The following is a 16,148-nucleotide window of genomic DNA, read 5'->3' as shown; positions in this document are numbered from 1 at the left end:
AATATATATATATATATATATACACACACATATATATTCAATTTATGATATTTGCTAACAAGATTGATACACATAGTTTTCTTTATTTTATACAAATATATTTTAATGCCCAAACAATATCAGTTATTACAAACAATGATTTATATACAAAAGTTTTACAAACTTACGAGTAATATAAAGTTTTCTTTCTAGTCTGGCACTTCCTTGATGTCTTATCGAGGGTTCACAATGAGCAAGTTAATTTTGAGTTGATGTAGGTACAATTCACTTAAGAGGGAGCTAGCTAGCTCTGTAATTCTCACTGATCAAACACGATTACAGGTCGAGTTTCTTTTATTGCTGAAGTTATATAATATCTCCATAAAAGTACTAATGTCTGATATCAATCCAATGAAGTTAAAGGATTTGTAATGTTCGAACTTTATAAATGTTCCTGGTCAAACATCTGAAATTTCTCAATTAATATGCGTTATAACAATCACAATTATAGTTTCAGAAGTTTACAATACACCAACTATAGCAAATCAATAATAGATACAATTTTTCAGTGCATTGCATTGGTTATATTTATAGGCGTGTGGAGAGTTTCTCGAAAATTTAGATTATGTAACAATACAAAGCTACACTAGTGTTTACATACACACATTGTTTTTTCTTACACTCGAGAATCTTCTACAACTTTAGAAAATAGGCAGGTGTTTTGCATTACATATTTAACAGTATACATTATTTACATTTCTATATATACATTTAATTTAAACAAACTTCAATATTAAAATAAATATAGTATTATAAATCTGTCATAACATTTATCACTAATTTCATTGATAATTCATAGACAAATGCTTGTTTTCTTAGCTTTTGTATATCTAGGGATAACTAATATCATGAACTTAATGATACAATTTATTAATTACATCACAACATGACATAGAATAGTTGGAGTTTACTGCTCGTATGTATCTGTCAATCACAGTATTTCAAGTTTTCAACCAATGTCATTACAAAATCGCTCCTTCACTTTCATAAGTACATATGTAAGCTCATACTTCATTTCTAACATTTGATTGCTGAAAATGTTCATTTCATTTATCCATATGTGTGAGTTTGACATTGATCAATTTTCTTGGGACTACATTTTCTCTTACCTTGACTTGGGTGTCACACAGAATCAGGTTACTAGGTAAAGTGATAAATCACTAACATTTTGTTAACATTGTTCCAATGGGAAGGTAGGGTGGAGGGAAAGGTTGATTTCCAGGTTCGATTTTAATTGTTGTTCATTAATTATAAATTAAATAATTGAACTTGCAGTGTAAATCTACTAATTTGTGTCTGTGGAATCCAATAGTGTGTGAATTTTTTTTTTAATTTTCATTATTTAAAAATCACCAAAAACCCCCTAGTAAAAAAACTCATAAACTTGGTCAAAATAGCTGCATTTTATTACAGCTCAAATGTCATTTAAATATAATAGATAATGAAATCTTGAATTGGCTTAGGAAATTAAAAAAGTATTTGGATAAAAAAAAATGTTTCTATCTAAGTACAGAGAAAACAGAGGGGTTAAATCAACAGTTTTCTTTTTCAACTAAAGGATCAATGGTTTAACATTAAACAGTAATGATAACTGCTCATGTAAATTTCTACAATCAATCAATATCAAAAAATAAGTTCCTTGAGAAATATTAATATATGAGAAAACTAATTGAACAAATGGTATAGTTATACCGAAAAAATATTTTTAAAGGGAGACTAATTTTATCTTATGGAAAACTTCACTTGCTTGTTTCTTTTAGACCAAAGCTACACAGTGTGCTATCCATACTAACAGGATCAAATCCTGAATTTTTTACCTCTGTGTACTTTCTAGTCTAAAAACCCACATAAAATGATAACATTACAAGCAGATGTTATAAATTCATTCAGTGTTTAATTCACTCATCCATGTAATTTTGTGCAAGTCTTCTGGTTCCAAAGAATAAAATCTTTAGCCCCTTCCAATAAACTGATGACATTTAATGCAATTCCAAAATTTAAAGGGGAATATACTCAGTATATTCGTTTTTAAATACAGTGTACTAAATCTTTTGAGAACAGATCACTTACACTTCTACATTAGCAAATTAATGATAATAGAAAAAATATGCCAAAAGTTTAAAAAATTTTCAATGCAATCTGACAAACATATGAAAAAATATTACCCACCTTAACAATTGTTGCATTGTCCGGAATAAATCTTACTCCATCAATGTATAGGTCGAAAGGAATATTCAGCCTAGATTTTTTAGGAAGAGTATGTTTAGTTTCTTTGTCATAAGGCACCCATAGCTCATGCAAGTCATTATTTCTTTCTTCTACAGGGGGTGGTGATAACTGAGGAGAATCTTGTTCTGGTTCTTCAACACACAGAGAGGATGGTTCCGGAGCTGGAATATTAGGAAAGGCTGGAGTAGGAGAATTTATTAGTTTTTGTGGTGACATGGGTATACTCTTTTCTACTGGTTCGTGAAATTCTTCATCTTTCGATTCTCCTTGTTTGTAGTCTGTTTCTGGTTCATCAATCTGAGTTGATGGTTCCAGTATAGGTTCTGCCTTGGGAATGGGTGTAGAAACTGGTGCTGGCACAGTAGGTGTTTCTTCAGGTTCTAACACATGTTCTGCCTCAGGAAGGGGTGCAGGAACTGCTGCTGATATAGGGGGTGTTTCTTCTGGATCTGACCCAGGTTCTGTATCGGGAAGTGGTACTGGCACAGGAATTGGTAATGGCAAAGGAGGTGAAGATTCTGGTTCACATTTTGATGGCTCAGGTACCTGAAAATTTCTATTCATTAAAGGAATGTCTCTGAAAGCTCCTCCATCTTTAAGGTGTTTCCAAGCATTCCGAATATCTAAGGTGTACAGCTTACTTGGCTCTTCCAAGAACACCTAAGTAAACAAGAAATACAATTCATAGACAAATGTGCAAAAAAATAAACTATTTTCATGTAATATAATCAATATAAACTGTTGTAACTTTTTATGGACTGATTTCTTGTACTTAATTTCTTCAAATGTTTTTCAGTTCTTCTATGTCTTTCAAGTAGTGTTACACTTCCTGCTATTTCAGTCACACACAGTGCAAAATGCTTTATTCTCAATATTCTTACTTTTACATACCCAGGATGAAAATCTGTTGTGTTGTAACCACTTCACTTGAAATCTATGCTCATTGTTCACCTTTTACGTAATATCTCCGTACCACTACAACAATCATCTTTATCTGAGTCATCAGATTTGTTTCTAAATTCCTTTTTTCACTTATTTCTTTACATCTGATGACATACACTGTATATTAACATCTCAGAAATACTGTCTGGTGCAGCATCAAGAAGCAAGGGGCATTGAACTGCATGACTTCTATTCCGATCTTATCCTTAGCAGTAATTTTGTTTTTATATCTTTCAGCCTTGAGGCCTGAAAGATAATCAGGGATTCAGGGGTGCTCAGAAATAGTTGTTTCTATTCGGAATTATGGTTGGTTATTTCGTGAATGAAGTAGGTTTTAACTTAGTGGTATAAACATCAAGTAGCTTGATTAAGATTTACAATCAGGGTGTAAAAGTTATAGTACTGTCTCACAATCTGTAGAGTGATTGACTTGACTGGAGTATGAAATAAATATGCCTAATGAATGTATAACCTCAAGGCATTCGGTAAAGCTGCAAATATCTCAAGCTGTGAACAGGAAGTTGCTAGGAAGAAGTGGAATGCTGTTGATGCAGACTAAAGCAATAAATTCCAAGTAATATGTGATATATAAATGAGGCATGGTAAAACAGGGATTAAGCAATGACATAGCAATAGAGAATTTTTGTAAACTTGAAATTTTAACTGCATAGAGATGACTAGTGAATATCACTGAATAGATAGATAGATTTACTCCCATTTACTACCAGATATTTATCGTTTTATTGAAAGTCATACCAAATGTACTTGAGGTAGTTAAAAGTACCAAATCTGGTACTTTAGCACCAAAAATGGCCACTATACATGAGTACACACAAGTCAGCCACTATCTGTAATACACACAAGTCACCCACTATTTGTAGCACAGAGAAGCCAACAACAAGTTGTAGTAAAGAAATTACCCACTATTTGTAGTATACAGAAGTCATTAAGTATATTCAGTACACAGAAGTCATAAACTATTTGTAAAATACAGAACTACTATCTGTAATACACAGAAGTCAGCCACTATTTGTAGTATACAGAGGCCATCCACTATATATGTAGTACATAGAAGTCACTTGCTTCTTGTAATACTTGGAGGTCACCCACTATTTTTAAAACACAGAAATAACCCACTATTTATAGTATACAGAAGTCACCAACTATTTGTTGAACAGGAGTCACCCACAATTGTAGTACAAAGAAGCCACCCTCTATTTGTAGTACCAGAAATCATTCACTATCTGTAATAAACAAAAGTCACCCACTGTTTGCAGTACACAGATGTCACCCACTGTTTATGGTGCACAAAAGTTACTCACTATCTGCAATACAGAGAAGTCACCTACTACTTTTAATACACAGACTTCACCCACTATTTGTAGAACACAGAAATCATCCACTATTTGTAGTACAAAGATGTCAACCACTATCTATAGTACACATAATTAAGCCACTATCTGAAATACACAGAAATCAGCTACTATCTGTAATACATAGAGGTCACCCACTAATTGTATTACAAACAGGTCACTCACTATTTTTAGTACATAGAAGTCACCCACTATTTATAATACACAGCAGTCACACAATATTTGTAGCACAAAGCAGTCAACAACATTTTATAGTACACAAAAGTTACTCACTGTTTGTAGTACACACAAAGTCACCAAACATCTATTTGTAGTACCAAAAATCAGTCACTATTTGTATAATATAGAAGTAACCCACTACTTGTATAACAGAGAAGTTAACCACAATCTTTAGTATACAGAAGTCAGTCACTATCTATAATACATGGAGGTCATCAATATTTATAGTACAAACAAGTCACCCATTATTTCTAATATACACAGGTCACTCACTATTTAAAGAACAGGAGTCATCCACTATTTGTAATAAACAAAAGTCACACCTATTTGTAGTAGATAGCAGTTAAACACTATCTGTAGTAAACAGATTTTGGCCAACCTCTCTAATAATATAGGTCACCCACGTTTGTAGTACAGAAAAGTCACCCACTATTTGCAGTACACTTAACTCACCCACTATCTGTGGTCACCCACGTTTGTAGTACAGAAAAGTCACACACTATTTGCAGTACACTTAACTCACCCACTATCTGTAATACACAGAAGTCACCAGCTTTCTGTAATATACAGAAGTCACCCACTGTCTGTAATACACAGAAGTCAACTACTGTCTGTAATACACAGAAGCCAGTCACTATCCATAATACAGAGAAGACAACCACTATTTGTAATTTATAAAGGCCACTCACTACCTATAATATACAGACATCACCCACTATTTTAGTACACAGAAGTCACCATTATTTATAATACACAGAAGTCACTACTTGTAATGCACTGAATTCATCCACTATTTGTGGTACCAAGAAATCCCCCACTACTTGTAATACTTGGTGGTCACCCACTATCTGTACAATGCAGAAGTCACCCACTATTTGTAATACACAGTCACCTACTATTTCTAGTACAAAGAAGTTATCCAATATTTGTAGTACACAGAAGTCATCCACTATATGTAGTACACAGAAATTGTTCACTATTTGTAGCAACAGAAATCGTTCACTATATGTAATACATAGAAATCACTCTCTATCTGTAATACACAGAAGCCACTCACTGTCTGCAATACACATAAGTCACCCACTATGTGTGGTACACAGATGTCACCTACAAAGTGTAGTACACAGAAGTCACCCACTATCTGTAATACACAGAAGTCACCCACTATCTGTAGTACAGAGAAGTCACCCATTTTATTTGTAATACAGAGAAGCCACCCAATACTTGTAATACTTAGAGGTCACCCACTATTTTTAATACACAGACATCACCCACTATCCATAGTACATAGAAGCCATTCACCATTTGTAGTACACAGAAGTCACCCACTATCTGTAATACACAGGAGTCACCCACTCTTTGTAGTACATAGGAATTGCCCACTATCTGTACTACATAGATGTCACCTACTATTTGTAATATATAGAATACAACCACTATTTGTCTATACTAAAAAGACACACAAAGATGTTTTGTAAAATATTAATTAGAAACACAACAAACCTTTTTAATGCTTGGATAATCATGGGCTAACATGAACCATGGTTTTAAAAGACCCATCAAAGCTAGACAAGCATTGCACAGAGCTGTAGAACTCCACTTCTGCATGAACAACTGATCCCAGATAAATAGCACTGCCACTGGACGAAGAATACTCATAAAACCCTGAAAAGTAGAAAAATTCTGCACCACATGTGCTACTGACTTATCTCATACATAATGATAAAGATTATATGCTCAATTTATCTACAGTATTTGTATAAAAATTAGTAGCTAAATTTTAAATATTTAAAGTTAGGCTCAACTTGAAAACAAAGTACAATTGTTTGTCATTTGTTGCCAGGACCTAACTAGTTATGAAAGTACCAAGGTCATATCTTCAGTTGTTTATTCACTGACTCACACACACACATTTATATACATATATTGGCAGAATATTGCCTCTGGTTACAATGATATTTTTTGTAATTTATTTAATACAGGATCTCTCCCTCAACCAGAGTTGAAGTAGTGTTTTTGGGTGGAAGGGCAAGGAACAATAAACTTTGTTGATTATTTCTGTGAGGTGCTGCATAAATTGCTAGAAAGCCCAGAATCTGTTGTATCCAAATATGTAATCCATATTATGGTAATGTATTTCAGTCTGGAGTTATGAGCAAACAAAAACAGGTTCAGAATTGCCACACCACCTTATTAGCAGCAATCACGCACATGTATTATTTCTCTTTTGACAAGTATTAGGCAAAAAACGGTATTGCTAAATAAAAAAAAGTTATGTAGGGCTGGCTGTTGGTCTTCAAAGAAGGAACCAAATAAGATAGGGATGGAAGTGGACATATTACTTGATCTGGCTAATGATCACATAGCAGACTAAGCTGTCTCAACTTTACATGGAGTATAAAATCCCTATATTACTGGCTTCTCCACTTTGTATATCGACAGCTTGGTACTTGAATAGAATCTCAGCTTTCATCAATATACCTTTTCTTTAGTTAACTTTAGTATACTACTTTTATGACTAGTTTACAACAGAGTAACATTTTACATTTGGAAATTCTGGTTCTATTTGTTTTGCCAGTGGGGAAGCCAGTAATGTAGGGATGTTATTCTCCATGTTAAGTGGAGATGGCTTAGTCTGCTATGTAATCATTCAGATCAAGTGATATCTCTACTTCCATCCTTATCTTGTTTGGTTCCTTTTTTCAAGTTCAGTACCTAGTCCTACATAGCCTTTATATTTAGCAATAAATTTTTTTCCTAATACTTGTCTACTTTTTTTTTATAAGATGACGTATGTGGGTTATCAGATGAGAGAGTGTATTCTAAAGCTTTATAAATTTTGCAAAGAATATTAATGAAATAGGTTTGTTTGTTTGTTTGTTTTGAATTTCGCGCAAAGCTACACGAGGGCTATCTGCGCTAGCCGTCCCTAATTTAGCAGTGTAAAACTAGAGGGAAGGCAGCTAGTCATCACCACCCACCGCCAACTCTTGGGCTACTCTTTTACCAAGGAATAGTGGGATTGACTGTCACATTATAACGCCCCCACGGCTGAAAGGGCGAGCATGTTTGGTGGGATGGGGATGCGAACCCACGACCCGCAGATTGCGAGTCGAGCATCCTAACCACCTGGCCATACCGGGCTATGAAATAGGTAGTCAACGATAGTGAAGACTATCTTGCTCTATCAAATGATGATACAATTATAGTTACTGCTAGAACTAGGTAGGCACTAGCCCTGTTAAAAAATATAATGATGACTGAAAATAATAAATCTCGGTTTTGGCTATTCACTGGTTTTTGACTTTGGGATGCTTTGGATAGATGAAAAGCTGCATATACACCAGAAATAGAGAGATTATGCCAGGTAGCTTTTCATATCTAGCTCATGATGACCTGTAGTGAAGAAAATCCAGATGACTTTTGTCTTTCTTAGAGAGCTAGCACACTCTCTGATTCTCAAATCAAATTATGCAACCTTACTTCATTGTTTGTTTGAGGTAAAAGACCTTGTTCTTAACCTTCTGATCTGGCAGAAGGCTATTACCACTATCACTACTATTCTTGTTAGCACCAAACCTATTTTTGAGTGCTGCCACAGGATCTTTAGGCTTTGTAGGTGGTTTTGCCTCAACAAAGGCTGTTAAAAAGTTCATCGTGCTTGCATCCACAATGGCTGCACAGGTTGCAAATCAAAATCTCGGAGCCCTACACATATAGGTAATTGAAGGAATAATGGTGATTGATGATGATATGCTGAAGAGGAGCAAAATTCCAGTCATGGTCAGCAGGGATTGGAGCTATCTGCTTAAAACCCATTGGGCTTTGGTCTCACAAATGGATACAATAATGAGTGAAAAAAAAAGACTATTCAATAAGTACTGTCATTAACTATGGGGTTTGTACTGATGATGTGGCCAGTCATAATTCGGTCAATTTTTGGTTTTATTTGTAATCATCGTATGCTACATCTTATATAAGTTTTACCAATATTGGATTATTCCCAGATTTTTACGTTCGATCCTTGCCACAAAAGCACCTCTTGTTCAGGAGGATATCTTGTGTTAAAGAACATATTTCAATAACTATTTCATATCTTAATGTTCTCATTTTGACATAACATTTTTCACTGTTTACCAGAATATGACATGTTCTTAGGAAAATTAAAAATGGTCTCGTATATGTGAAATACACACCAAATCTCTAGACAACCATTATCTTTGATGTAAAGAAATAACAATCACTCTTAAAACAGACCTCAACAATCCACTTGTGAAGAAACATTTCTGGATCCACAAAGAGTTTGTTCTGTTGAGGGGAAAGACCTTTACCTTTATGTAAAGCAGTTTCTTTTACTGACTGACTTTTGTTTTTGTTCACATTCAAACTCTCAAGAGGGAACTCCTAATATAAATAAAGTTGAACTGATTATTAGTGTGATGCAACTATTTTAGAAAATAGTAATAATGTAATTAAACACTGGCTAAAAATACAGTCAGGTGACTTTAACACCAATTGCTTACAGCTCTGTGCTTACAACATTTGATTGAACCCTAACTAAAAACACAGTCATGTGACTTCAACACCAACTAATTATAGCCCTGTGCCTACAACATGTGATTAAACTTTGACTAAACATAAGGTAACTTAAAAGAAAGTTGGTATATTATCATGACCACAAACATCATTAAACATTGTGCAAATATAGTAGAACAACTACAAATATATCTACATGATTATACATTGTGCAGATATAGTGACATCACCACAAACATAGCTACATGATTAAACATTGTTTAACTATGTTAAAATTACTACAAACAAGCCAACATTAATCAACTTTTTTCTAAATTCTAGATTACAAATAATCATGTTGTTAAAAAACAGCAAATATCACAATCATGTAATTAAACATAAAAATCACCAAACAAAACAATACTGATGAACAGATATCTTGATTAAAATATAATCACCAAAGGACACAACAATACTGATGAACAGCGATCTTGATTAAAATAAAATCACCAAACAAAAGACACAGCAATACTAATTAACAGTAATCTTGATAAACATGCTACACTAAAACAAAATGACAACAATACTGATGAACAGATATCTTGATAAATATAAAATCACCAAACAAAAGACAACAGTAATGATGAACAGCAGTCTTGATTAAAATATAACAACAACAAATAAGACACAACAATACAGTGATGAACAGTAATCTCGATAGACATAAAATAGTGTGAAAAACACTAATTTTAATTTGCAATTAATAAGTTTATAAAAATGCTACACTGAATTTTACTATAAAAATAGTGATTTTAAAAATTTCTTACAAAGTTCCAAATTCTATTTTCACACTAACCTGAAAATTACCAGTAACATTCTTTTCAATATTTTCATTCAAGTGATTAAAAAATTCTTTATCTTCTTTTGCCAAGGTATCTGATATTCTACAGCCAACAGCAAAGATCTGAGACTGTGTTGGCATACAGTGGCGTTGAAGCATGTCCAGTAACATTGCAACCTCAACAATTTCATCATCTGTAATAATAAGAGGAGAAACCATTTTCAAACTGCTGTTTAACATAATGATTAATTCTGTCTTATCAGCTCACTCTTAAAAACTGCAAGTAATCTAGAGAAGAAATATTATTTAACCCTTAGACTACCATGTACTTTTTAAATTCCTTTCTGCATATGTCACAAGGTTTTACTGAGTTACATTTAAAATTTGATTAAACAACTTTACTATCAATGTATTTTAATGAAATTAGCATTATCATGTACATTATAATTAGAAGTTTTTTATTATCTAAGTTTTAATTCCTGATTTCAAAATAAACCTTTATAAAAATATTTAAGTTTAAGTTTTGTTGTCAAATGATGCACAAATGTTCACAGATCTTGACTTTTTGTTTCTATTTCTTGAATAATAGTAAATCTATGGTGTAAATGTATGTCTAGACACAAAACTATGCATACAGTGCTATTTACCCATACAAGTTTCAAGTTCTTTCTATTCAATTCATAGAACACAAGAAATAAGTATTACCACTCAGTGACACTAACCATGCCCACCTTCAAATACTTAGACATGATTTCGAGATTTACAAGTCACATGTACTTATTTGACATACATTTTTATAACCAATAGAAAGAGTTAATTTTGAACTACAATCTTCCAATAGTTATTTTAAAACTGGAGTGCAGTATTCATTACCAAGTAAATCAAACAGCTGAAACATTGTTTGCTCATTTTGTCCTAACTAGCACGTAGTGTTGTTTCTCACTTAGATACATAATACTTAGATACAGTTAAAGTGTATTAGGTTTTATTTTTATATTTTTTGTTAATCATGTATTATTTATGTTTTAAAATGCACATTTTAAAGGTTTAATAATTTTTTTAATATACACAAACTTCTCCTTGATTCTGTGTCGAAATGAATAATAAATGATAAAGGACAGGAAACGAAAATAAAACATTAAAAGTATACCAGTCAACTCTCACGCATGTTGCTTGGGACTCATGCATGTTGAACACAGATTACGCTCTCTCACGCCTATTTGCTAAAAATCTTTGGATTATTAGTGTTTAATTTAAATTAAATGTTTAACTACATATGTAATTCTCTTTGCAAAACTGTTAATGCAGTTCTAGTCCTTTACATCAACATGTGCACAGTGGGTAATGAAGATAGAACCAGTCTAAAATAGTTGCAGTGTGTATGTATCACATCGAGTGATTGGTTCTTTGTTGGCCTGATAACCAGTGAAATGAGCTATCACATACAATAAAGTGCATGTCATTTGTTGCAAATCTAGTAAACAAGATGAATGAAAGTGTTTCAGTATCTGACAGTCCATCAACATCAAAATAATACAAACTGACAAAATTTAAAGCTGCTCCAAAGCATAATACTAAGTTCAATCCAGAATGGACAAAGAAGTACTCATGCATCATGCCAGAAATGAATCATCCAGTAAGAATTATTTTGAATGCACAGTGTGTAACTGTTCAGCCAGCTGCAATCACCAAGGACTGCGTGATGTTGAAAAAATTTGAATGAGTTCTGAATGTGTGATTATAGGAAACCATCACAAGGGAAAAATAATTTCTTGGAAAAATGTCTTGTAGGTCAAGTATATTCTCTGAAAATGTTCTAATTTTAAGCTTGACATACTTGTATTAATTTAGAATTTTTGTGACCTTTATTGTGACCTTGAATAAACCTGTAAATGTGAATTTTTAACACTCTGTTAAAAATTATTAAAATTTACATGACAAATACAAATTGTTTGTATTAACAAGCCTTCTATTAACTTTTTTAACCAGATCCTTCGATTTAGGTTCTAAAAATGCAAAATTCGTTTTTGTGTATGTGTGTGTGTGTGGGTGCCCCCTAGGCACCACATCAAGGCTTTGCCCTAGACTTACTTTCCACTCGTTCGTGAGTATTAGAGGTTGACAGTTACATAAAAATAAACTGTAAGTGAAAAGCTAAAGACCTGAAATGACGAATATAATTGAAAGATGATATTGTTACGACAGCAGAAGTCACGTGATGCTGGTAACACATGATGAGTTTCTAAAAGGATCATGAAGGCTCGAGTGTTTGCCAGATGCCCTCTATTTTTGTATATATATAAGCCCAGCAAATAAAGTGGAGAATAGAAGTGATGGTATAGACAATTGCAGATATGAAAAGATAGAGACAGATAATTGAGTCAAGTCGTAAGTAAAGTGCGTGAATCGTTGTGAATTATAGCATGTGTTTAAATTAAAGTGACTGTGGAATTTAAGTGTATTGCAAAGTTGTATTGAGAAAGAATAAACTAGTTGTATTTAAGAAAAGACTTGTATCACTGAAATTCTTCGGAAATAATTTTTACGGGAAATTAACAAATGACTAGAGACGTAACAATATTTTAAAGTTATTTGACAAAGAGTTAAAATGTATGTACATATTTCTATTACTTAATATTAAACATTTTATTCCATTCTATGTTGACGATAATAGCTACAATTAGTGGTATGATAGAGAAAATGAAAAATAAAATATAAATATTTACCTAGAGATTATGCAAATGAAATTTGAAAACTGTAAAATAAAAAAAAGTTTTTTATACTTAATATGAAAATCACATTGCACTTGAACTATTCAAAGCCTGAGTGCAAATGGCTATGACAAATAATGAAATTTTAGTGGAAAAAAAATTAAATATCTTATTTTTCTGAAACTACATGTTCCTTTCAAGTGTCAAACAATTTCATCTACTAGTTTTGTTTCTGGAATGAAATATAATGTGAGTTACATTAGTCCTTGCAATTTAAGAACACAGTAACCGAAGGGATAAGAAGTTAATATTTTCTAACACTAAAAATGTATTTTCGATAGGTACTTACCTTGACCTTGATTTGCCCTCTAAGCATTGCTAAAATTTTCAAAATTGCACCTGTCTATTATACCCCTTCATTTTTGTGCCATTGCAGCAACATGTGCTGATCATGTGACTACCCTCTACTAATCATACTGAGCCATCTATACTAACACAGGTAGCTCCCTCTACCAGTGCAGAACAATCCTCACTTTCGAGAATTGGCAGATACAAAACAGAAACACTGGAAAAATCAGGGGGAATAAGGATGGGAAGTGGGTGAGCAGAGGTATGTACCTATTAGAAATACATTTTCAGTGTCAGAAAATGTTAACTTTCAAAACAGTATTACCTTTTCTCACGCAATGCCAGAATCCCACATTGCAAAAGTGGATGGGCCAGTGAAGCCACAAAAGTAATCAAACAAGGACAGAATTACTGCCACAATTATAAAAGGAGGCACACCTGTGGGGTATATCACTACTTCTGCAACAGGCATGTTCTTTGCCCAATAATGAACAAAGTAAGACACATAGGGCAAAACTTAATAGACAGGCACCATGTTACATAAGACAGATTCTTCCCATAGACAACTGGTAGAACATGAGACGTCCATATATGTAACAAGCATGAGCACGTGACACAATGATAGTTGGATTTCAAGAAGGTGCCTGTAATCAGATATAAGAATACATGGCTAGGGCTAAAGGACCATATGTGAATAAGCCAAGTGCAGTCCACCTGGGCAAAAAACATCCAGAAGAAGCACCTTATGAAATGGCATATTATGTCAGGTGTAGTCCAGGCAAAAAAAAAAACAAGTGGAAATGCCTTGCATAAGTCTGTAAGATCAACAAGTGTGTCACGTGGTATGTTGAATGCAGCACTGGCTCAAATTAGACGTTTGTGATGACAAAATACAAAGTCTACAGTTCCTTACGAATTAGGAACTCAAATTAACGATATTAACAAGATAGAATATAAAATAAAAACCTCCTATCTTTTCTATTTGCTGAGATATCACTCATGTACTGAATCAAACATAGTGGCCCTGCTCACCTCTTTCCATTTTTGGAAACACTCCCTTATATACACTTACTTCTGTATATTACATATGAATAACTAATCGAAAGCTCAGAATGTTCCCCTAGTGTCTTTCTCAGCCATTTTCAAGTGTTACGATGCCATCTCATTCTTTCAAAACAAGATTTCAAGGAGTTAGGTTGAGTCTTTAGTCTGCTAGAAATTTCATATTTTTTTACACCCAAATACATCTTAGTTACTAAGTTTGATAAATTATATTAGAACTATATGTATCGATATAGTAATTTATGATTTTTTTGTTATTCAACTGTATATACAAAAACTAAAAAAAATTATTTTGTTTCATATCCTCCACATGCGAAATTTTAAAAGGCTTAGCAACATACGTCAAGCAGCAAATAAGTACAAAGGTCATAACTAGAAGAGATAACTGTTTGCTTTACTTCTTTATTTACAGTTCTATATTTTAAGAAAAATAAATTTAAGATCTTATTTCTAAATGGTAATAATTTATATACATATATATAATTATAATAAATGAAATAAGGCTGTATTTTACAAAGTACTAGTCCACTAAATCACAGCCAAGACAAGTTACTTTGTACAGACCAAAGGTCAGTTTTATGTTATTGGATGTAGTAAGATGAGTGCACATGTCGCGTCATTGTAGCTTCTGTATTGTGATAGTTATCAAACGTTTCTTAAGAAAAAACTTTATATTTTATCTGTTATTTTTAAACGTTATAAAGATTCTGCATGTGAAACTTGAAAATTTTTTGATGCATAAAAGTATTTTTAATCTTAAAATTAAAATTACTTTACATGTTGGATAGGCAACATGTGAAAATAAAAAAGGCATGAGGAAAACATTGCTTAACAAACCGTAATAAAAAATTAGATATTTTGTGCATGAAAGAATTGTAATGTTTACTGATAATCTGTCAGATTTCATTAACATACACTTACTAGTTTAAAAGTTACAGCATGAAAACTATAACAAGCACAAGATGGTTACGAGGTTGATCCCAGGGACTGAGCCCTTGTTGAAAGAGTTAAATATATAACTTATAAGTCTGCTCAAAGAATATATAAGACAAAGGACACAAAATTAAAACCTAGCTTGAAGAATATCAAAATAAAAAGGCACCCAATTAACAATAACAAAGTTTGACTCAAAACTAATCCCCAATGAGATGTGACTAGTAGTAAACAAAATGGAACTTACAAACTAAATAAAATGAACAGAGAAAAGAAGTAAGAAGAAGAAATAATCAAACTCCAAATGCAAATTTAAACTATAGTAATCTAGATGGTAAAAGAAGTATAAAAATCTAACTTACTCAACACTTTGCAGAAAAGATATGAATTACCTAAATAGTGTAGAAATTAGGTTCAACCACACTAGCTCACATAAACTCACTGAACATGGGTATACCTACAGGGAGTGAGAAAAACTTACCACAGATCTCCTGCAAAAAAGAACAATACCAAACTCAGCAGATTACATGGAGGCACAGTATCAGTTAGAAAGTGCCATAGAAAGACAATTTCCATACAGTAGTTATATCCCTCTGCACACAAAAAAACGTAACTTGAAATAAAAAATTGTTGGCCGAACGTAAGACACAAACTCCCTGTGAACTAAAGCCTGTGCTTCCCCAACAGACATCGTTGACCCTGAGCTCTAGGACAAGTGTCAGAACTATTGTCTACTTATGGCAAGAATTTCATCATCTACTATAATAAATCTCGAATTCATATGAACAAAGTAGAATTCAGAAAACAGCAACATTTCTAAAACAAACAAATTGATGCAATGAAAATTAAACGCAAAAAGTCGAAACTTGAAGTTGAAATATATAAATTTGTGATCAAGCACAATCAAAACTTTGTAGTCACATGGAGAACGAGTAA

At 32.9% G+C, this 16,148-nt stretch overlaps 1 protein-coding gene across 1 annotated transcript in view; it reads right to left on the bottom strand.

The window, feature by feature from the left end:
• LOC111088305 overlaps positions 1 to 16,148 on the bottom strand; it is a 74,008-nt gene that overhangs the window by 28,459 nt on the left and 29,401 nt on the right. Inside the window, exons 9-12 of the mRNA XM_022398011.1 lie at positions 10,174 to 10,352; positions 9,060 to 9,206; positions 6,306 to 6,467; positions 2,209 to 2,928 (exon numbers count right to left, since the gene is read on the bottom strand). Of these exons, the coding sequence (XP_022253719.1) occupies positions 2,209 to 2,928; positions 6,306 to 6,467; positions 9,060 to 9,206; positions 10,174 to 10,352 (1,208 nt within the window). The remainder of the gene's footprint in view (positions 1 to 2,208; positions 2,929 to 6,305; positions 6,468 to 9,059; positions 9,207 to 10,173; positions 10,353 to 16,148) is intronic.

Source organism: Limulus polyphemus, unplaced genomic scaffold, assembly GCF_000517525.1.
Source record: "Limulus polyphemus unplaced genomic scaffold, Limulus_polyphemus-2.1.2 Scaffold3508, whole genome shotgun sequence".
NCBI classification, from domain to species: Eukaryota; Metazoa; Arthropoda; class Merostomata; order Xiphosura; family Limulidae; genus Limulus; species Limulus polyphemus.
Note: the sequence above shows the minus strand (reverse complement) of the source record. Positions and strands in the feature narration are given on the sequence as shown.